This window comes from Lepidochelys olivacea (genome assembly GCF_965140295.1).
Source record: "Lepidochelys olivacea isolate rLepOli2 genome assembly, chromosome: 1".
NCBI classification, from domain to species: domain Eukaryota; kingdom Metazoa; phylum Chordata; order Testudines; family Cheloniidae; genus Lepidochelys; species Lepidochelys olivacea.
In genome coordinates, this window is record NC_140411.1 from 112,504,904 (window position 1) to 112,523,604 (window position 18,701).

General features: G+C 38.4%; 1 protein-coding gene across 3 annotated transcripts in view; it reads left to right on the forward strand.

Annotated features, from left to right (window-relative positions):
- MCF2L (MCF.2 cell line derived transforming sequence like) overlaps positions 1-18,701 on the forward strand; it is a 259,022-nt gene that overhangs the window by 227,580 nt on the left and 12,741 nt on the right. For all 3 annotated transcript variants that reach the window (XM_084612820.1, XM_084612821.1, XM_084612822.1), the window contains exons 14-26: positions 552-711; positions 857-933; positions 1,429-1,505; positions 4,763-4,829; positions 5,663-5,778; positions 7,749-7,818; positions 10,747-10,839; positions 10,954-11,046; positions 12,716-12,841; positions 14,732-14,953; positions 15,707-15,799; positions 17,137-17,215; positions 17,393-17,459. In XM_084612820.1, coding sequence (XP_084468946.1) covers positions 552-711; positions 857-933; positions 1,429-1,505; positions 4,763-4,829; positions 5,663-5,778; positions 7,749-7,818; positions 10,747-10,839; positions 10,954-11,046; positions 12,716-12,841; positions 14,732-14,953; positions 15,707-15,799; positions 17,137-17,215; positions 17,393-17,459 — 1,340 coding nt within the window. The remainder of the gene's footprint in view (positions 1-551; positions 712-856; positions 934-1,428; positions 1,506-4,762; positions 4,830-5,662; positions 5,779-7,748; positions 7,819-10,746; positions 10,840-10,953; positions 11,047-12,715; positions 12,842-14,731; positions 14,954-15,706; positions 15,800-17,136; positions 17,216-17,392; positions 17,460-18,701) is intronic.

The window sequence follows — 18,701 nt, forward strand, 5'->3', positions numbered from 1 at the left end:
GCACAAAACAATTGTCAGCTGTTGCTTTCACGGAGGGAGGGAGGGAAGGAAGGGGGGCCTGATTATATGTACCCAGAACCACCCGCAACAATGTTTTAGCCCCATCAGGCATTGGGATTTCTACCCAGAATTCAAATGGGCAGCAGAGACTGCGGGAACTGTGGGATAGCTACCCACAGTGCAAAGCTCCGGAAATCGACGGTTGCCTCAGTACTGTGGATGCACTCCGCTGACTAAATGCACTTAGAGCATTTGTGTGGGGGGACACACAATTGACTGTATAAAAACGCTTTCTACAAAACTGAATTCTATAAATTCGACCTAATTTCGTAGTGTAGACATGGCCTAAATGTCTCAGTCTGGCATTATAAATTATATTTTAGTTAGAATGAAGGAAGAATTTTTCTTTTTAAAGTTTAGAACATTATTTCTACATGCTCCTTTTTATATGCTGTATAAAAGCTTCACATATTGGAGGTTATTGTACCATAAATGACAGCATGACTTGTAGGTTTATTCAGAATTGTGATAATTTTATGCTATTTCTACAGGAACACGTGCAAAAAGTTTTTCAAAAGCAGGAAAGCATGGAAGAAATGTTTCAAAAGAGACAAGTGAGCCTTAAAAAACTGGCAGCTAAGCAGACGCGTCCAGTTCAGCCAGTGGCACCAAGACCTGAAGTCTTTGTAAAATCTCCTTCTGTGTCTCCAGGTAAATTGCTGCAAAAAGCTATTAAATCAGGTTCCTGCACTATGCCGATGAACTTGAAGAGAATTTAAGCTGTTGTCTGTGGTTATACAAATGACCTGTGTCAAACCTGTTCTAGATTAACAGCTGCTGTTTGATTCTAAACCAGGTCTTCGAAGAGGCTCGAACTATGTGTCCAACACAGAAGATAACATGCTCCGGAGAATGAACTACAGAAGACTAAAAGTAATTCTGAATTTGTTGTTTCATCTTGATCATTCTCTCCAGCATACGTGCATGCACACACACAGAGAGCTAGAGAAAGTCGTAATGCTTTGTGAAGTCACAGAACTCAAAGAAATACAGAGAGCCCCAGACAAGAGCTCTGGTAACAAGTTTTTGTTAAAACAGAGTTCCATTTTGTCCTCTCGGGTTGTACAATTGCCCCGAGATCCTTTTTGCTGGAAAGAAAAGCAAAAGCAGAACCTTTCTAAGCTGGTGGGCTGGCTTCCTCTTTTGTGGGACACCCCATTTATCCAAATGTTCTGATGTTCCCCAAGATCATCTGATGAACTTTCATTCTTTTGCCCTTGAATTTGCCTCATAGGTTACTTCATTGTTAATAGTTGCAGCCTTTCTTGTAGATAAAGGGACAGTCTGTATGTCAATGGTATTGCAAATAGACTGGGAAGTACATTTTCCTATTTTCCTTCTGACATACTTTTTCATATTGTGTTCCAGAGTGAAATGAGTGAAATCCGTCAAAGCAGAGGTGGATCTGTGATGGATGATGAAGAAAACCTAGCTGTGTTACGAAGGTGGGTACAGCTTCGTATACAACAGCCAGCATGTTATTCTGATTGGACTGATCAAGGTCTACCATTACCATTTGGTTCAGCAGATTCATGTGGCTATGATGTAGCCATGATGGTGCGTAAAATGGACTTCCATCTTGCATCGTCCCTTACAAATCATCTTCCTTCAGTAAGAGTGATATGGGGGGATTTAGGTTTCTTAAACTCCTCAAAATTGCATCTTCCAGCCTCATTCGTGGTTGGTTTTGTCCTCTGCTTCCTTCAACCAGCTTTATAAACCTTCTGTAAAAGCATACCTTCTACTGCACATGGAGCATGATCCCACCATTGTAGTTGTCATCTTCTCCACTGGCACAAGACTGCAACTTGCTGAGATTTTCTAAGTATCCCCTTGTTCGTGACCAGATTAAATCCGCAGATATTAAGACGAAGCTGTAACTTTTGAAAAGTGAATCTTAAGAAAACTGTTTAGTTTTACATTTGGTTACAGTTCAGAGAAGGGTCTGAGCTTTCATATGTTTCTCTGAATCAAGCCTCCAAACTTTGAGGTGTACTTATCATGGAAGCTACTCTAAACTAGTGGAAATGAATCACTTGTGCTCTGTGGTATACATTGAACGATATTTTCCCATTTTTAGTCTACAGATTGTATTCTGTTTGGACCATGTACCTAATTTCACATCCTCCAGGCCAACTTTCCATGATAAATGCATTAGTGAAAGGGGATTTTAAGGATTCAGTTCAGATAACTATTCAAACCTCTAATACCTATCCGGCCTTAAATAAACTACCAAAGGTTTTGGTCACCATACTTCAAAATTGTTTAGATCATTTTACCTGAAATTTGTGTGGTTGGTTGATCTGTGTTTAAGCTGAAGGACAATGTTGGCAAAAGGGAAAATGCATATAAACTGGCCATCAATACATTTAGGCTGGAAATTAGAAGAAGGTTTCTAAGCATGAGGAGTGTTTCTGAACAGCCTCCTGATAGGAGTTGTGGGCAGCAAACAACTTAATCAGTTTTAGGAGTGAGATTGACAAATTTATGAGTGGGACTGTGTGATGGGGTTGCTAGTGGCACTAGAGGTCAGGGTTCAGCAGACCTGGGGGTCACTTCCAATTCATGTTGTTTGTTGCTAAAATCTAATTCTTCAAGATTTCAGCTAGTCTCCTGCAGGGGTCAGGAAAGGTTCCCCTTGCCCCAGTGTATCCTGGTTGGGGTTTTTTCTCCTTCCTCTGAAGCATTAGAGGTGGCCACTGCTGGAGATGGGACACTGGATTGGGTGGGCCGGTGCTTTGAGGTGGTACTGAGAATTCTCTCAGGGGCTTACTAGCTAGTCCTTGCTCACATGCTGAGCATATGTGGGATCACGAAATAATTTCTTCACATTTTCTGCCTGTAGGACCTAATGGTTTGGTCTCCTACGGGCTGTGGTGCTTTGTTCTAGTTTTGGTTGTTGGGTGTGATGTTAGTGGCCCGTGATATACAGAAGGTCGGACTATACGATCTGTTAGTCCCTTCTGGCCTTAAACTCTGTTAGGGAAATCTCAAGGAAGTCCCTAGTATTCCTTTGTCCGCATCACAGAACCACCATATGAATTCCAAAATTAGTAATCTTGGTCCATTACAGATCTGGGATTGGCATAGCAGGGTTTGCAGACTGAAGTATATTGGCTCACCTATCTGAAAAACCCTTCACTGTCGCTGACTGTAACCATCACTCTTACTTTCACGTGTTCGTGAGCATGTGAAACTTCCCCCACCCAAAAGCGTAGTGAGGAAAAAAAATCCATGTGAACTGTGGAAAACAATGTGACAGACATATGGCAGGACATTTCTTCATTATATGCTGTCATAAATATCAAGGGAAGGGTAATCACCTTTCTGTATACAGTGCTATAAAATCCCTCCTGGCCAGAGGCAAAACCCTTTCACCTGTAAAGGCTTAAGAAGCTGAGGTAACCTCGCTGGCACCTGACCCAAAATGACCAATGAGGGGACAGGATACTTTCAAATCTGGAGGGGGGGAACAAAGGGTTGGTCTGTCTGTGTGATGCTTTTGCCGGGAACAGATCAGAAATGCAAGCCTTCCAACTCCTGTTAAGTGAGTAAGTAATCTAGCTAGAAAATGCGTTAGATTTTCTTTTGTTTAATGGCTGGTAAAATACGCTGTGCTGGAGGGAATGTATATTCCCGTTTTTGTGTCTTTTTGTAACTTAAGGTTTTGCCTAGAGGGATTCTCTATGTTTTGAATCTGATTACCCTGTAAGGTATTTACCATCCTGATTTTACAGAGGTGATTCTTTTACCTTTTCTTTAATTAAAATTCTTCTTTTAAGAACCTGATTGATTTTTCATTGTTCTTAAAATCCAAGGGTTTGGGTCTGTGTTGACCTGTACCAATTGGTGAGGATTCTTATCAAGCCTTCCCCAGGAAAGGGGGTGTATAGGGGTTGGGGGGATATTTTGGCGGGAAGACATCTCCAAGTGATCTCTTTCCCTGTTCTTTATTTAAACACTTGGTGGTGGCAGCATACTGTTCAAGGACAAGGCAAAGTTTGTACGTTGGGGAAGTTTTTAACCTAAGCTGATAAGAATAAGCTTAGGGGGTCTTTCATGCGGGTCCCCACATCTGTACCCTAGAGTTCAGAGTGGGGAAGGAACCTTGACATATGCCATAAATACTGATGCATAAAATGGCTCGAATATCAAATGACCAACTGAATTTAAAATGTAAAAATCTATCTTCAGTAACATATTGCAGCTCTAACCTCCAGCTCCTGCAGCACTTGCAAATGAAGTAGAACCCAGGCTTAGAGCATTTGATGTCACAATCTGCTGCATCAGTATATAATCTTCTGATTTAAACGGCATCCACCACCCCTCTATTTTTAGGAAAGACAGTTTGACATAAAATATGGATATGCAAATATACGTATTATATTCAGCATTAATTATTTTTCAGAGTAACAGCCGTGTTAGTCTGTATTCGCAAAAAGAAAAGGAGTACTTGTGGCACCTTAGAGACGAACCAATTTATTTGAGCATGAGCTTTTGTGAGCTACAGCTCACTTCAAGTGAGCTGTAGCTCACGAAAGCTCATGCTCAAATAAATTGGTTCGTCTCTAAGGTGCCACAAGTACTCCTTTTCTTTTTATTAGTTATTTTTGTGTATGTAAAATAGGCTAATAAATTTTAAATGGAGATTCATTAGTCTGGGAAATTAACAGGCCTTTCTTAATTATCTCTCTGTTAACAGCCATGTAATTAATGAACTTATTGAAACTGAACGAGCATATGTGGAAGAACTTCTGTGTGTTCTTGAGGTAAGTCTATTTATCCATATATCTGCTGGTGGAGCTACTCATCTGAGGAGCTGACACCTGCAGTAGTTTATCCTTAAATTAATAAATTCTAGCAAATGTACAATACAAAAAAAAATTGTTTGCCCTATGTATTATCTATCTGGAAATCACTTTGGGGCAGACTGCCCCAGTATCCCCAGGGCTTAAGGAATAGCAGTGATGGTCTAAAGCCATGTTTGCATTCTCCCCTCCTGACCTATGCTAGGTGATCAGACCAGAGAATCTGGCTCATCAGGCCCAGTGGATAATGTCTACATTTGAAAGTCAGACTTAAAACAACTTTGCATGCATTTCTTGATGTGTTAAAATGCTAACAGACAGGATCTGCAATGATTTTTGTTACCTGGGGTAGCATTATAAATGTGGATGAGTAAGAACAGTAATCTGAAATATCGGTGTTTAAGATTGTATAGACACTATCGCTAGCTTTGAAACTATCAGTTGAAATGTATAAAGACTTACCAAAAACTCTTGCAAATTACATAGGAATAAATGATGTGGAAATATGCTAGCTTTGCCTTGAATGCGGTGATTGTGTAAACTTCACTGCATTCTTATTTAACAAGAACATTCAGTAATTCTTCAAATTAACTCTTTAGAGATTTATGAATGTATGTGTACAATCCTTCTGAGCATTCATTTTGATGGCAGCAAGAGAAGAGCAATGTTGCAAGTGTTAACATTGCATACTTGAAGCAGAAATCTTCTGTGCTGTTTATCAGCTGCTAGTAGACTTATTTGTGGAAGGGAGACAGGTGTTGGAACTAATTAATCTGCCTCTCTCCATGTCACAGGGTTATGCGGCAGAGATGGAGAACCCTTTAATGATGCATCTCGTTTCACCAGGGCTCCTAAATAAGAAGGATATTTTGTTTGGGAATATGGAAGAAATTTATCATTTTCATAACAGGTTAGTGTTTGTGTTCAATCAAAAAAGCCTTGAGTGGATGGGTAAAGGGTAAGAGAATGAATGTTTTCAGTTGTATGTTATACCATTTTACATAGTACTGCTTGGGGGAGGGAGGGGTCTCGTAGTTTTTTTTAATCATATTAAAGGACCCTGATGATCCTTCCTCAGTATCTGATGGATTTAAATCCATATTGCATAGGAGAAAGAAGGCAAAGTACCTAAGGGAGACAAGGAAACTTGCATAGAGTTGTGTGAAGCTATCTAATATCTGCAAAAAGCATAAAACAACCAATGTTTTTCTGTGTGCAGTCTGTCCTTTCACTCACTCAATTAATGGAGGAAGTTAAACAGTTTCAAATACAAAAAGAAAAGGAGTACTTGTGGCACCTTAAAGACTAACCAGTTTATTTGATCATAAGCTTTCGTGAGCTACAGCTGATGAAGTGAGCTGTAGCTCACGAAAGCTTATGCTCAAATAAATTGGTTAGTCTCTAAGGTGCCGCAAGTACTCCTTTTCTTTTTGCGAATACAGACTAACACGGCTGCTACTCCTGAAAAGTTTCAAATACAGTATTATAGAAACTGTCTTACAACCATTACAAAGTTACTGTCGTCACTCCATAATAACATGACCGATCCCTGAATATGGGGCGGGGAGTTTCCTGCCACTAAGTATTAACTTCTTGCGTCAGCCACTAACCATTTTGTCCCACCCTTGTTACTCTTCTGTCTGGTGATGGCTGCTGAATTTACAAACTGTTATGTAAGTTGACCTTTCACAGGAGTTTGAATTAATGGTTACTGTTTAGCAGATCTTCCTCCCCTTGGGCAGAATTGGAATGGATAGGAAAGATAAAAGTATAATTTCAAAAAGTTAAGTATAAAAGACAATTGTTACATTCCTTATACCATCATGTAGGATTTGGGGAACAATTTTTAAGGGAAAATTGCCAACGTGTGATGCAGTTAGATTTTTTTTAAGTTAAAAGTAGTTTTACATACTGTACTTGCCCGTGGGCCAGTGTATGTGGTTTTACAGTCACATTTTTCTATTTCTTTAAATGTTTTTCTCACTCTTTTTGGGTGAAAAGCCCACACAAATAAAATGTGAAACTATCTAGAGGAAATAGCGCAAAATACTTCCAGATGCACGAAGTAAACAAACAGGAAAACATTTTTCTCCAATCCTGTTCAGTTATAGTAATCTTCTGCACCATTTCTAACAAGAAGAGGTTAAACAAAAGATTCAGAAATGTAATTTTTTAATTGGTGTCCCTTTCAAATAATGATTTCGGTGGGTGTGTTTAGTTTTTTAGTACAGGTTGAACCTCTCTAGTTTGGCACCCTGGCACCTGACTGGTACTGAACCAGAGAATTTGCTGAACCACGGGAGGTCAAGGCAGAGTGCCAGCAGGTCTCTATAGGTGGGAGAAGTAGGACTGTGGGGGTGCTGCTGCACCCCCAGGCTTTGTGCCCAGCATGGCCCCCTGCCTGATGGCCCCGCTGCCACCTAGGGTCCTGGATGCCAGCCCCCTGCCTGGGGGCTCAAATGGCTGTCCCAGCCACTGGCCCCAGGTTCTCCCCCTCCCTCCTGGAGCTTGAACGCTGTGAATCAGCTGTTCGCAGTGCTCCGGAAGTGCTGGGAGGGAGGAAGAGGAGATGGAAAGCGCAGCACGGGGGGAGGGAAACAGAGGGGGTGCTTTTCGCCAGTGGATGCTCCACACACACTAATTTTTCCCTGGGGGGTGCTCCAGCCCCAGAGCTCCCACGGAGTTGGCACCTATGCTGGACCCGGATCCAGGGAGTGCTGGAATAGAGAGGTTAAACCTGTACAATGTTACAGCTCTGATGTTTCCTAAAGTTTAGAAAATGAATTCTATGGAAAAAGTCTAAGGAAGTCTAAGTTATTACAACTGTTTTTTATTTAGGATATTTTGTCATATGACCTAACAAAGTTATCTTCTTTGTAGAATATTCTTGAAAGAACTAGAAAATTACATAGAATACCCAGAGCTGGTGGGAAGGTGTTTTCTGGAAAGGGTATGTATCTTATATACAGTGTATTTTACTGCATGTTCTTGTCTCACCCAGTGCTGATGACTGCTTGAATTAGAAGCCCAACATACTAGTTATAGACCAATGTATTACTACAAAAGATGTGGGAGATTTTCACATGGCCATTGTTATTAAATCCTTTTCATTTTAATTTGAGTGAGTAGCAGAGGAACCAAAAGGGTAGACATTAATTTGATTTATTTTATTTTCAGATGGGGGTGGGGGGGTGGGTAGGAGGAATTGTTTACTCTTGAATCAGTTCCCTTTTTTTCCATCAGCTCCTAATGAACCACAGGTATGGTGAAAAGTAAAGTAGAGTTTTATTAAGCTCATGGTTAAAAAAAACACATTGAAGATGAGTTCAGGATCAAGTCAGTAAAAATGACTGACTTGTTAGATCAGGTCTCTTCTGTGTAGAAAAATTAGCTTTTTTCAGTTTCCTAAGGAACACATCTCAACATAATACATTGTAACCTTCAGTCATTGCACTAAATTAATACTTTGTACTTAAACTAATTAGTTTGAGATTAAATACAAATGAACCCCATATTATTGTACTTGAAGCATTCCTTTATGGCATCTAGATACAACAGTGAAGCGTGCATTAAAAGTACTGAAATAGATATAAATCTCTTGATACTCATCTCCACTGAAGTTTTGGAAATTCCTAGGAAGAAACCTCACTCCTTTAAGGGTCACGTCACACAAGCATGGTGTACCTAGATGGTCACAGGAACAATGTATATGCTACCCTTACTGATTTTTCCCTCTGATAAATCAACACAGTCACGCCAGTAGTTGCACCCTAACCTAAACTTCCCTCTACTTACTACAGATTACCGCACAGGTGGAGGTGATGTTTAGTTACCTAGCGCATTATCTAAAGGAATAGGAAAATGTAAAGGTGACTAATTTAGCTTTCACTGTTGGAATCAATAACAGAAGTTTGGATGAAATGAAAAGGAATTCCTTGTGGTCTTTTAATTCCATTTATCATTCTGGAACTGAGACTGTGATGATACTCCCTCGGAGGGAAGTCATAGGGCCAAATTCAGGCCTTGTAAATGTAACCCTCTGAGGTCTGGCTGCAGCCTTCTCCATTTTCTGTTCAGCGTTCTTGGTTCACCTATAAGGGCACCACTCAAGGAAACCCCTCATAGTAAAGAGAACATAAATGGGCTTCAGATGCAGTAGTCAATGAGCCAGTCCGCTAGAGGCCCATTGCGGTATTTCATGAGCATTCCCCTCTAAAGGGGGACATAAAAATAGGTGCAATGCCATTGTAATTTACTGAGTGTACCTGTTCATGCCAAGACTAAAATTGGGCCATTGTTTGCTGCAGCCATTAATACTTTATAATGCATTTGTGAGGGTTTTTTACAATACTGTTTTTCTTTGTAAATAAGGACAAATATCCATTTTTAAAATCGATGCAAATTCTTCAATTCAGAGGTTAGAATTGAATGACCCATTAACTGTTCCGCTGAATGAGCCAACATACCCTTTAAAGCATTCAAATGTTAGCTAACCGAGTGAACCATGTGGATGAATATTTTCAACACTATTATAGTTTATAAATGTGACTTGAAGCAGTTGTTTAACACCAGCGTTGGCTCCTAAAATCGTGGGCTAGACTCCATAAGTGTTGCTTTAAAAAAAAATGAATAGGTTTGCTTGATTTAAAAACTAGCTTCTTCCCAAAGTTAAACTCAAACATGATATTCAAGATGCTTGCCACAAAGAAACTGGGCTTGGGATGAACTCAGCAAGGAAATTGAGCTATCTTCACAGAGGAAATAGAAAAGAAACAGAAAATAGAGTAGAGCTGGGTAAATACTACTACTATAAAAAAAAAACCCTAATCGCAAATATTCATTAAAATAAAAACTTGCATTTGCTTTCCTAATATTCACAATCTGTAGCACTTTTGGTCAGAAAATGAAACTCACTACTCTGCAGAGGGCCAGCATAAAGCCTATGTAACATGTAAGCCCCATTTAAACTCCTGTGTAGAGGGCTGAAGAAGAACTTATGTATTGCATAAGCTTTGTCTTGGCCCTCTGTACAGGGGCAAATTTGATCCAGAAGATGATAGGTTTATAAATACCTATGTGAATATAGCACAAATGTTTCTCTACTTTAAAAAGTTTGAGTCATACAGTCAGGGAGCAGAAATAATACCACATGGCTTACATGATAATAAAAAGTAAAACCCTTGAAGACATTGAATAATGCACAACCAGATGGGTGATATGTTAGTGCAAAGTGTTTGAACACTTTGCAATAACAAACAAATTCATCAAATTCAAATCTGTACACAGATAGCTCACAAACAGAAAAACTGCAAAAGTATTTGAATAAATTATGTGCTACTGAGACTTTGCCCCACTCCACAAGAGAATACCACATGATTCTATTGATGGTAGTAGCACTTACCATTTCTGAATAGATAGCAAAGGTTTGTTATGGATTAGCCATCAGCAACATTTACCACCTGGATGCAGCTGGTGACATAGCAACCTACCACTAAAGAACACCTCTCTTTATTTTATTACTGTTCGCTTAGAGTTACGGTTACTATTATAATGCTATATAGACTTATTTCTTTTTCAGATATTAGTTTAAATAAGGGATTTATATATATGGCTTGTATTTATTTAACAGACATTTAATGTTAAACTGAAGCAAGAATTAACAAGAAAATGTTCTCTTGAAATTCTGCAATACAATGTGCAAATTAATATCCTTTAAAATGATAGTGAATATTTTAACAATATTTTTTGCCAATAAGGTTCCAGGGAATTATACTGTTGTTTGTCCTGGTTTTTCTTAGTCTCATAAGCAGGCATTCCTAAGAATTTTAAGTAAAAGTTCAGTACTCGAATTCACAACAACCTTTTCCCCCAAATTCAGATGGAAGATTTCCAGATTTATGAAAAATACTGTCAAAATAAGCCCCGATCTGAAAGCTTATGGAGGCAGTTTTCAGACTCTGCATTTTTTCAGGTATACTTATTTGTCTCTTCAAAATATTTGTATTTGTAAATTGATATATTTTCTCAATGTTTCTAAGGCTGAAAGAAGAAAGACTTTATTAATGAAGTGCTAAATTCATTTTAGGAATGTCAGAGGAAACTTGATCACAAGCTGAGTTTGGATTCCTACTTACTGAAACCTGTTCAGAGAATAACCAAATATCAGTTACTGCTGAAGGTAGGGGATACAGAGTGGTATTCATGCTTATGCTTTTGAAAGTTTCACATTTTTTAAAATTACATTATTTTGTAATTGTGTGTCACTACTTGTCTCATCCTACCCAGAGAAAAGCCTAAAAGACATTAGAAATAAGAACATACTTGCACTTTCAAGTCATGAAGGCTGATGGACAGATCCCAGTCTGCCATCTTCTTGTTCCCTTCTCTCGTTTTTCTGATTCTAAAAGCAGGAAGTGGGCAAACTAGTGTTTCTGTCTATAGGCTTTGCTTAACAGTTGTTTTTGCCTTTATTCTCCCTCTGGGTAGACAGGAGGAGGACTAGGACAAATAAACTTGTAAGGAATACTTCCCATTTGCTTAAAACTTGTGACCATTGGAGGAATTTGCACCATGGCCTCCAAAATGTGCTCAGAAAAATGCCTCTGTAGTTAAATGGAAACTCTGCAAGATAATGCAGAGGGATACATTTCAGGTATCAAATACTTTTTAATTGACACCCACTGTATGTTTTTAGAAAATACATGATAATGTTGAATTTTATGGTTTTATATTAGAAGCCTGAAATTTTTGAAAATGCTACACCAAATTTCCAAACATTTAAGACATGTCTGATTTTTCCATCATAAATTATTTAATGGACATTCAAAACATAACCTTTTCCATGCATGTAGATTACTTGTTTTAACAAATACTTCGCACACAAGCAAGTTAAGATTCCAAAATTAGCTTTTAAAATTATAGTACACTAATTTATTTTAAAATAACATTGGATCAAATTTGCCCTGGTCACAAATCCATTGAAGTTTATCGAGCTATAACAGGGATGAATTTTGCTGACTATGTTTAAATATGAAGAGTGGAATAATCGAGTGATTTCAGAAGTCCCTCTTAAAATATTCTTAGTTCCTGCAATTTGACCTGCCTGAGTGAACCCTAATTCCTTTGTGATCTCCACCTGAAGTTAGTGGAGCTCCCCATTGGCTACATGGATCAAACTGCAGGACTGGTGCCATAGAACTGAAAAGAGCATCTTCACTTCGATTGAAAAGTCTTTGGTGAAGGACTGCCTCTTTGTTATGTTTTTGGGCAGTGCCTAGCACAATGGGGCTTCAATCCGTGACCAGGACTCCAGGCCGCAATATAAATAATAACAGCAGCTTAAAATGAGCATGACCTATACTTCAGTTTTAGAGCTAGGTAACAACAGATAGATTTTCCACAAAAATTTATACCAATTTTTCCACCATTTTAATAGTAACTGTTTGCAAGATTGGGCTGCATAAGCCTTATTTACAGATATTTACCCAATTTATAATTTACTAATGTTTGTAAAGTGCTCTGTGTGTGAATTGTTAAGTCCTGTTAGTGGTAGAGGTGAGAAGTAGAATTTAGAACCTTCTGACTCCCAGACTTATATTTAATCCACTGGTTTTTAGAGATTCCCACCTTCTTCTCCTCGGGCTTTTTTCAAATGTGGCAAGTGGGAATTTTTGGTTGAAAATGTCACAAAGGACCAGATTTTTGGTTTTTGTTTTTTTACACAAAATTTAATCAGATAATTTTGAAAATTTGTCTGAAATTCAGTGTTGAAAGTACACTCATCTTGAGTATTAATAGTTATCTATTTACAAAACTGAATGAGCATCACGTCATTGTTTTTTCCACAGGAAATGCTGAAATACAGTAAAAACTGTGAAGGAGCTGAAGATCTGCAGGAGGCATTAACTTCTATACTCGGTATTCTCAAAGCAGTCAATGATTCCATGCACCAGATTGCTATTACCGGCTATGATGTAAGTGACAGCATTTTTTAATTATTTTTATACAGATACAAAAAGAAATGAGGTGTGTGTATAATAATGCAAATAGGATTGTGCAACTGTTTCCTTTTAACTAATATCTGAACTGTGTTGTCAAAAATATGGGAAAATGAATTTCTTACATATTTCTCACCAATCTCATTATTAATACATACTTTTAACATGTTTTATTACAAGTCCAAATCCCACTTTGCAGATCCCAATTTTCCTCTTTAAATTTTCCTCTTCAAATACATACGAAGTGAGGTATAAAGTCTGTTTTATTCAGCAGTGTACCTCAGAAAGAAGAGAATAAGAATTGTCATGTCAGTTGTCCATTTCTAGTGTTGCACACTGCCTGACAGTAGACAGTGCCACATGTTTCAGAAGAAGACATTGTTAACCCATGTGTAATACTTCATCCTTGGAGGGAAATTTCCTCTAGAGATGAACTGATGGGGAAGTTGTGTTGTAAAACCAACCCCAGTAATGATAGCATCCTGTATCTTGGAAAGCAGTGACTCGGGAAAAGATTTGGGGGTCATGGTGGATAATCATGAACATGAGCTCCCCAGGTGACTCTGTGGCCAAAACAGCTAATGCGATCCTAGGCTGCATAAACAGGAGAATCTTGAGTAGGAGTAGAGAGATTATTTCACCTCTGTACTTGGCACTGGTGTGACCACTCTGAAATACTGTGTCCAGTTCTGGTGTCCACTATTCAAGGAGGATGTTGATAAATTGGAGATGGTTCAGAGAAGAGCCATGAGAATGATTAAAGGATTAGAAGACATGCCTTATAGTAATAGACTCAAAGAGCTCAATCTATTTGTTTTAATAAAGAGAAGGTTAAAGAGTGAACTGGTTACAGTCCATAAGTACCTATTTGGGGAACATATATTTAATAATTGGCTCTTCAGTCTATCAGAGAGAGGTATAATACAATCCAATAGCTGGTATTTGAAGCTAGGCAAATTAAGACTGGAAAATAGGTGTAAATTTTTAACAGTGAGGATACTGAAACATTGGAACAATTTACCAAGTGTCATGGTGGGTTCTCCATCACGGACAAGTTTTAAATCAAGATTGGATGTTTTTCTAAAAGATTTGCTCTAGGAATTATTTGGGGGAAGTTCTGTGGCCTGCATTATACAAGAGGTCAGACTAGATGATCACAATGGTTCCTTCTTGCCTTAGAATCTATGATTCTGGAGGGTTCCCATTGATTTCAATAGGGTCAGGATTTCACCCCCAAGTTCCATTTTGTCTGAACCATCAAAATAAAAAGGTTCAGATAAGACTTTTTTTGTCTTTGGCTAATCTCACATCATTCTCTATCATATTTCTCTTCGGTATTTGATGTGTTGTTGGATATGTATAATGTTATGTGTGATTTGTTGATATGAATGTACACGTAATGGTGGATTCCTCATCCTTTCTTTGCTGAGAATGGTTAAACTCTAAATAAGAAACAGCATTGCTGCTCTGGTATGCTGCTTTTGTTCTCTTTAGGCTAATTTGGACCACCTTGCATCACATAACTTTGTGTAAATTCTTCCACTTTCAAGATTAATAAACAAACAAATTATGTATAAAGGATCAATGTCAACCATTTTTATTATTTAAAAAAAACATTTAGATAACCTTTTTTCAAATATATATATTTTATTTCACACACACACACACACACACACACACTACAAGGGATTTTCTGCTCTCCTATCTAACGCTATCAGACATTCTTGGGTCCACCCTCCCTTACTGATCGTGGGAGTTTCTGGCAACAACAACAGTATTGCCAGAACAACGTTTTTGGATGGAAATGTGTTTTCAAGTTGATAGTGTCTCTTCAAAATGTAAACAATTTCACTGTTCTTGTTTCAGGGAAACCTGAATGAACTAGGCAAGCTTTTAATGCAAGGATCCTTCAGTGTATGGACTGATCATAAAAAGGGCCACTCAAAAGTGAAGGATTTGGCACGTTTCAAGCCAATGCAAAGGCACCTGTTCCTCCATGAGAAGGCAGTGTTGTTCTGTAAAAAGAGAGAAGAAAATGGAGAGGGATATGAAAAAGCACCTTCCTACAGTTATAAGCATTCCTTAAACGTAAGATATTTAGCAATCATATTAAGAATAAGACAAAAGTAGTACCTTAGTCTTTGAGCTGCTTTAATACAGTATATTACATTCACCCACTGAAGACATTTTATACCTATAACTTTATTTGTAAACACACTATGTGCCCAATATAGTTTATCTTAAACTCCTTAACAATTTTTTGCAGTATGGAATTTGCACTTTGAAGCAAGTCTGGCCAATATTATTATCATTTCTGCCTTTTATGCTATTTACCGTGTCTTTCCTGTCATCCCCATCTCTCCATAGCTTCCCTTTTTTAACTCCAATATCTTCTGTTTTGAGATTACAAAACCATATTAGCCTAATGTAGTCCAGATTGTGATCCCCTTACCCATATTAAATTGGTAATTGGGACTGCTGGGGGAATAAGGTCATCCAAAATGTAAGGGTGTCCAAATCTGGCCCTTAAATATGAGATAAATTATGGGTCTGCCGTGATTAATTTACAGAAACCCCCCTTTCATCCTGGCACATCGGTGACAGCTGAGAGTAAAGCCCTAAATCTCTCCTGCTTCAGCTGCATAATGCCCGGGTTGTACATGATCAATATATTCTTTTGTCTTGAGTGCAAAACCTCAGATCAGTGCTGAAAAGATTACTCTGCTGAATAAGTTTAAACGGTTCAGTGTATTGGGATAAAAGGAGATGACTAATGGGCTTCTGTTACCATTATTTTAATTGATATTAAGCATGTCAACTTCAGTTTGTTGTGTTTGCCAGATGACAGCTGTTGGAATAACAGAGAACGCTAAAGGTGACTCAAAGAAATTTGAAATCTGGTATAATGCGAGGGAAGAAGTTTACATCATTCAGGTAATGGTGCTTCTCTTCAGTTTAAATGAACTCATTGGCTTTTATTTCTGTTTTATGTACGAATCATTTTTAATTTCTGAGCCATGCACTTACACAGAATAAATGGTGAGGTGCTTTCTATACCTACTGTATGTTTGGAAGTATTGCTCCTATTCACAGAAATTATTATTTCAGTCTTAGAAATGTCACTTGGACAAGGAGCCTAAGTAGAGACTTGCAGCAAGTCTTGTGTAGCCTGAAGAGGATTAAAACCTGTGAGACTCTTTTCTGGTTTGGGTATGAACCAGTAATGCTTTCCAACGTCCAATAAGAGAAGTAAATGGAGCCTATATACATCACTATACAATCCAGATTCACAAAAAAAGTGCCTGGTGAAGCATTTTTCATGTTCATGCATAAAGGTCTGTGAATGTGTGTAAGGTTCATGAAACCAGATCCTCAATATGTGCAAATCACTACTTAGTTGAAGTCAATGGAGCTACAATAGTTTACACCAGCTGAGGGTTTGGCCCACTGACCGTAATAGGAGCCATTCAGCAGAAAGACAGGAAAGAGAAAGACAGAAAAATATAATTCTTAGTTTCTCTCTTCTTCTGTTAAATTATGAAAGTAAATCAACACTATAAAGCTTTTTGGGACACAATATGTAAGATGTTACAAGGTGTAATGGGTTTTTACTGTATTACTGTGTACTGGTATAATGAGAGGAGACTAGAACCCACACACACAGGTGAATGCAGAATGTACTTTAAACAGAAGAGGCACTCCTTCTTTTAAAAAAAAAAAAAAAAAAGAGAGAGGGAGAGAGAGAGAAAATAAGCGTTGTCTCATTTGATAACCTACTAATCTACAGCTTGCAACTCAATCGTTTTGTGACACAGTTCCGATGTCATTGACCGAAAAGTGGAGTAAAACTGTGTGAATTTATTCCCTGATCCTGCAAGAACTTACAAATGTGCTTAACTTTACACACCTGAGCTACCCATTGACTTCAGTGACACTGCTCAGGCATGTAAAAGTCAGCATGTGTGTGTGTGCAAAATCCAGGCCTTTATGATGAAAAATATAAGATTCCCAACATTTCACAAAAACAATTAGCATTAAAAAAAAAAGTCTTGTTAATTTTCTCATTAGAGAAATGAAGTTTCTATGACCATGACAAAAGCTCCAGTCCCCGCCCCCCAGCTAAAAACTTAAAATAACTCCCCTTCCCCCAAGACCCTGAGAGAAAGTTCTGTTTATCTTTTCTTTAGGGCTCTTCCTAGGTGTGTTTTTGCATGCACTGTTTAGTGAAACTAACTTTCAATATTTGATCACTGGTTTCTTTTTTGTGATAGGCACCAACCCCTGAAATTAAAGCTACCTGGGTAAATGAAATTAGAAAAGTGTTAACTAGCCAACTGCAGGCATGCAGAGGTAAAACATTCTCTTTATCTTTTTCCTTCTCCATTCTACACAGTGCAGTTTTGTACTGGAAACCCCATTCTATACATCTGGTTTCTAAGAAAATTCTGAATAGAAAGGCTCCAAGTTCAAATAGAAAGGCTCCAAGTTCAAATAAGTTATTTTGATAGGTATTTTTCTTCCTTGCAGAAGCTAGTCAGCACAGAACACTAGAACAGACACACAGTTTACCTGTACCTGCCTCAACTTGTACAAGGTAAGTAAATACGTCGTCGAATCAATTTGGTGGCCTAAGACCTAGCAGATAGTTACAAAATACATTAGGCTTACCGGTGAGGTTCATCTGTAGTTCTTTTGTCCACTTGGCCTCCTACTATACATTTTACTTCTTAATTTTTCTTTGGTGCTGCTGCTTTTCTACCACTGTAGAAGTACAGACATGGGGTTTAAATAGCTTTTGAACTTTTACATATTGTTTTAAATGAAGAGCTAATAGCAGTGGCATGAACTAGAAAATAGCTCAGTCTAGTACACCTATACGTGCCAAAGCAGACCAGGTTGCGTGCGCCCAGAATATAGCATTATTTATTATATATTATTGTAAAAATTTGTATATTAAACTCCAAGAAACAAAGAAAAAAGTGCTATTCATCTTTGATTTGGACACAGCAGTGAAATGACAACTAACATGTGGATTTTAAACAGCAGGCCACAACTTTTATTACACTGACACAGAGGGGGGGCACTACCCACCCATCACCCACGCTATCATTCACGAGGCATTTAATTGGTTTTAGTGCAGGGTTTACGGGCTCTACCATATAACCCATAACTCAGTCTTGGGATGCATCAGGAGAGGTATTCCCAGTATGGATAAGGAGGTTTTAGTACCGTTATACAAGGCACTGGTGAGACCTTGCCTGGAATACTGTGTGCAGTTCTAGTCTCCCATGTTTAAGAAGGATGAATTCAAACTGGAACAGGTACAGAGAAGGGCTACTAGTATGATCCGAGGAATGGAAAACTTGTCTTATGAAAGGAGACTCAAGGAGCTTGGCTTGTTTAGCCTAACTAAAAGAAGGCTGAGGGGAGATATGATTCCTCTCTATAAATATATCAGAGGGATAAAGACTGGAGAGGGAGAGGAATTATTTAAGCTCAGTACCAACGTGGACACAAGAACAAATGGATATAAACTGGCCACCAGGAAGTTCAGACTTGAAATTAGATGAAGGTTTCTAACCATCAGAGGAGTGAAGTTTTGGAATAGCCTTCCAAGGGAAGCAGTGGGGGCAACAGATCTATCTGGCTTTAAGATTAAACTCGATAAGTTTATGGAGGAGATGGTATGATGGAATAACATGGTTTTGGTAGTTAAATATTCATGGTAAATACGCCCAATGGCCTGTGATGCGATATTAGATGGGGTGGGATCCGAGTTACACAGGAAAGAATTTTCTGTAGTATCTGGTGAATCTTGCCCATATGCTCAGGGTTT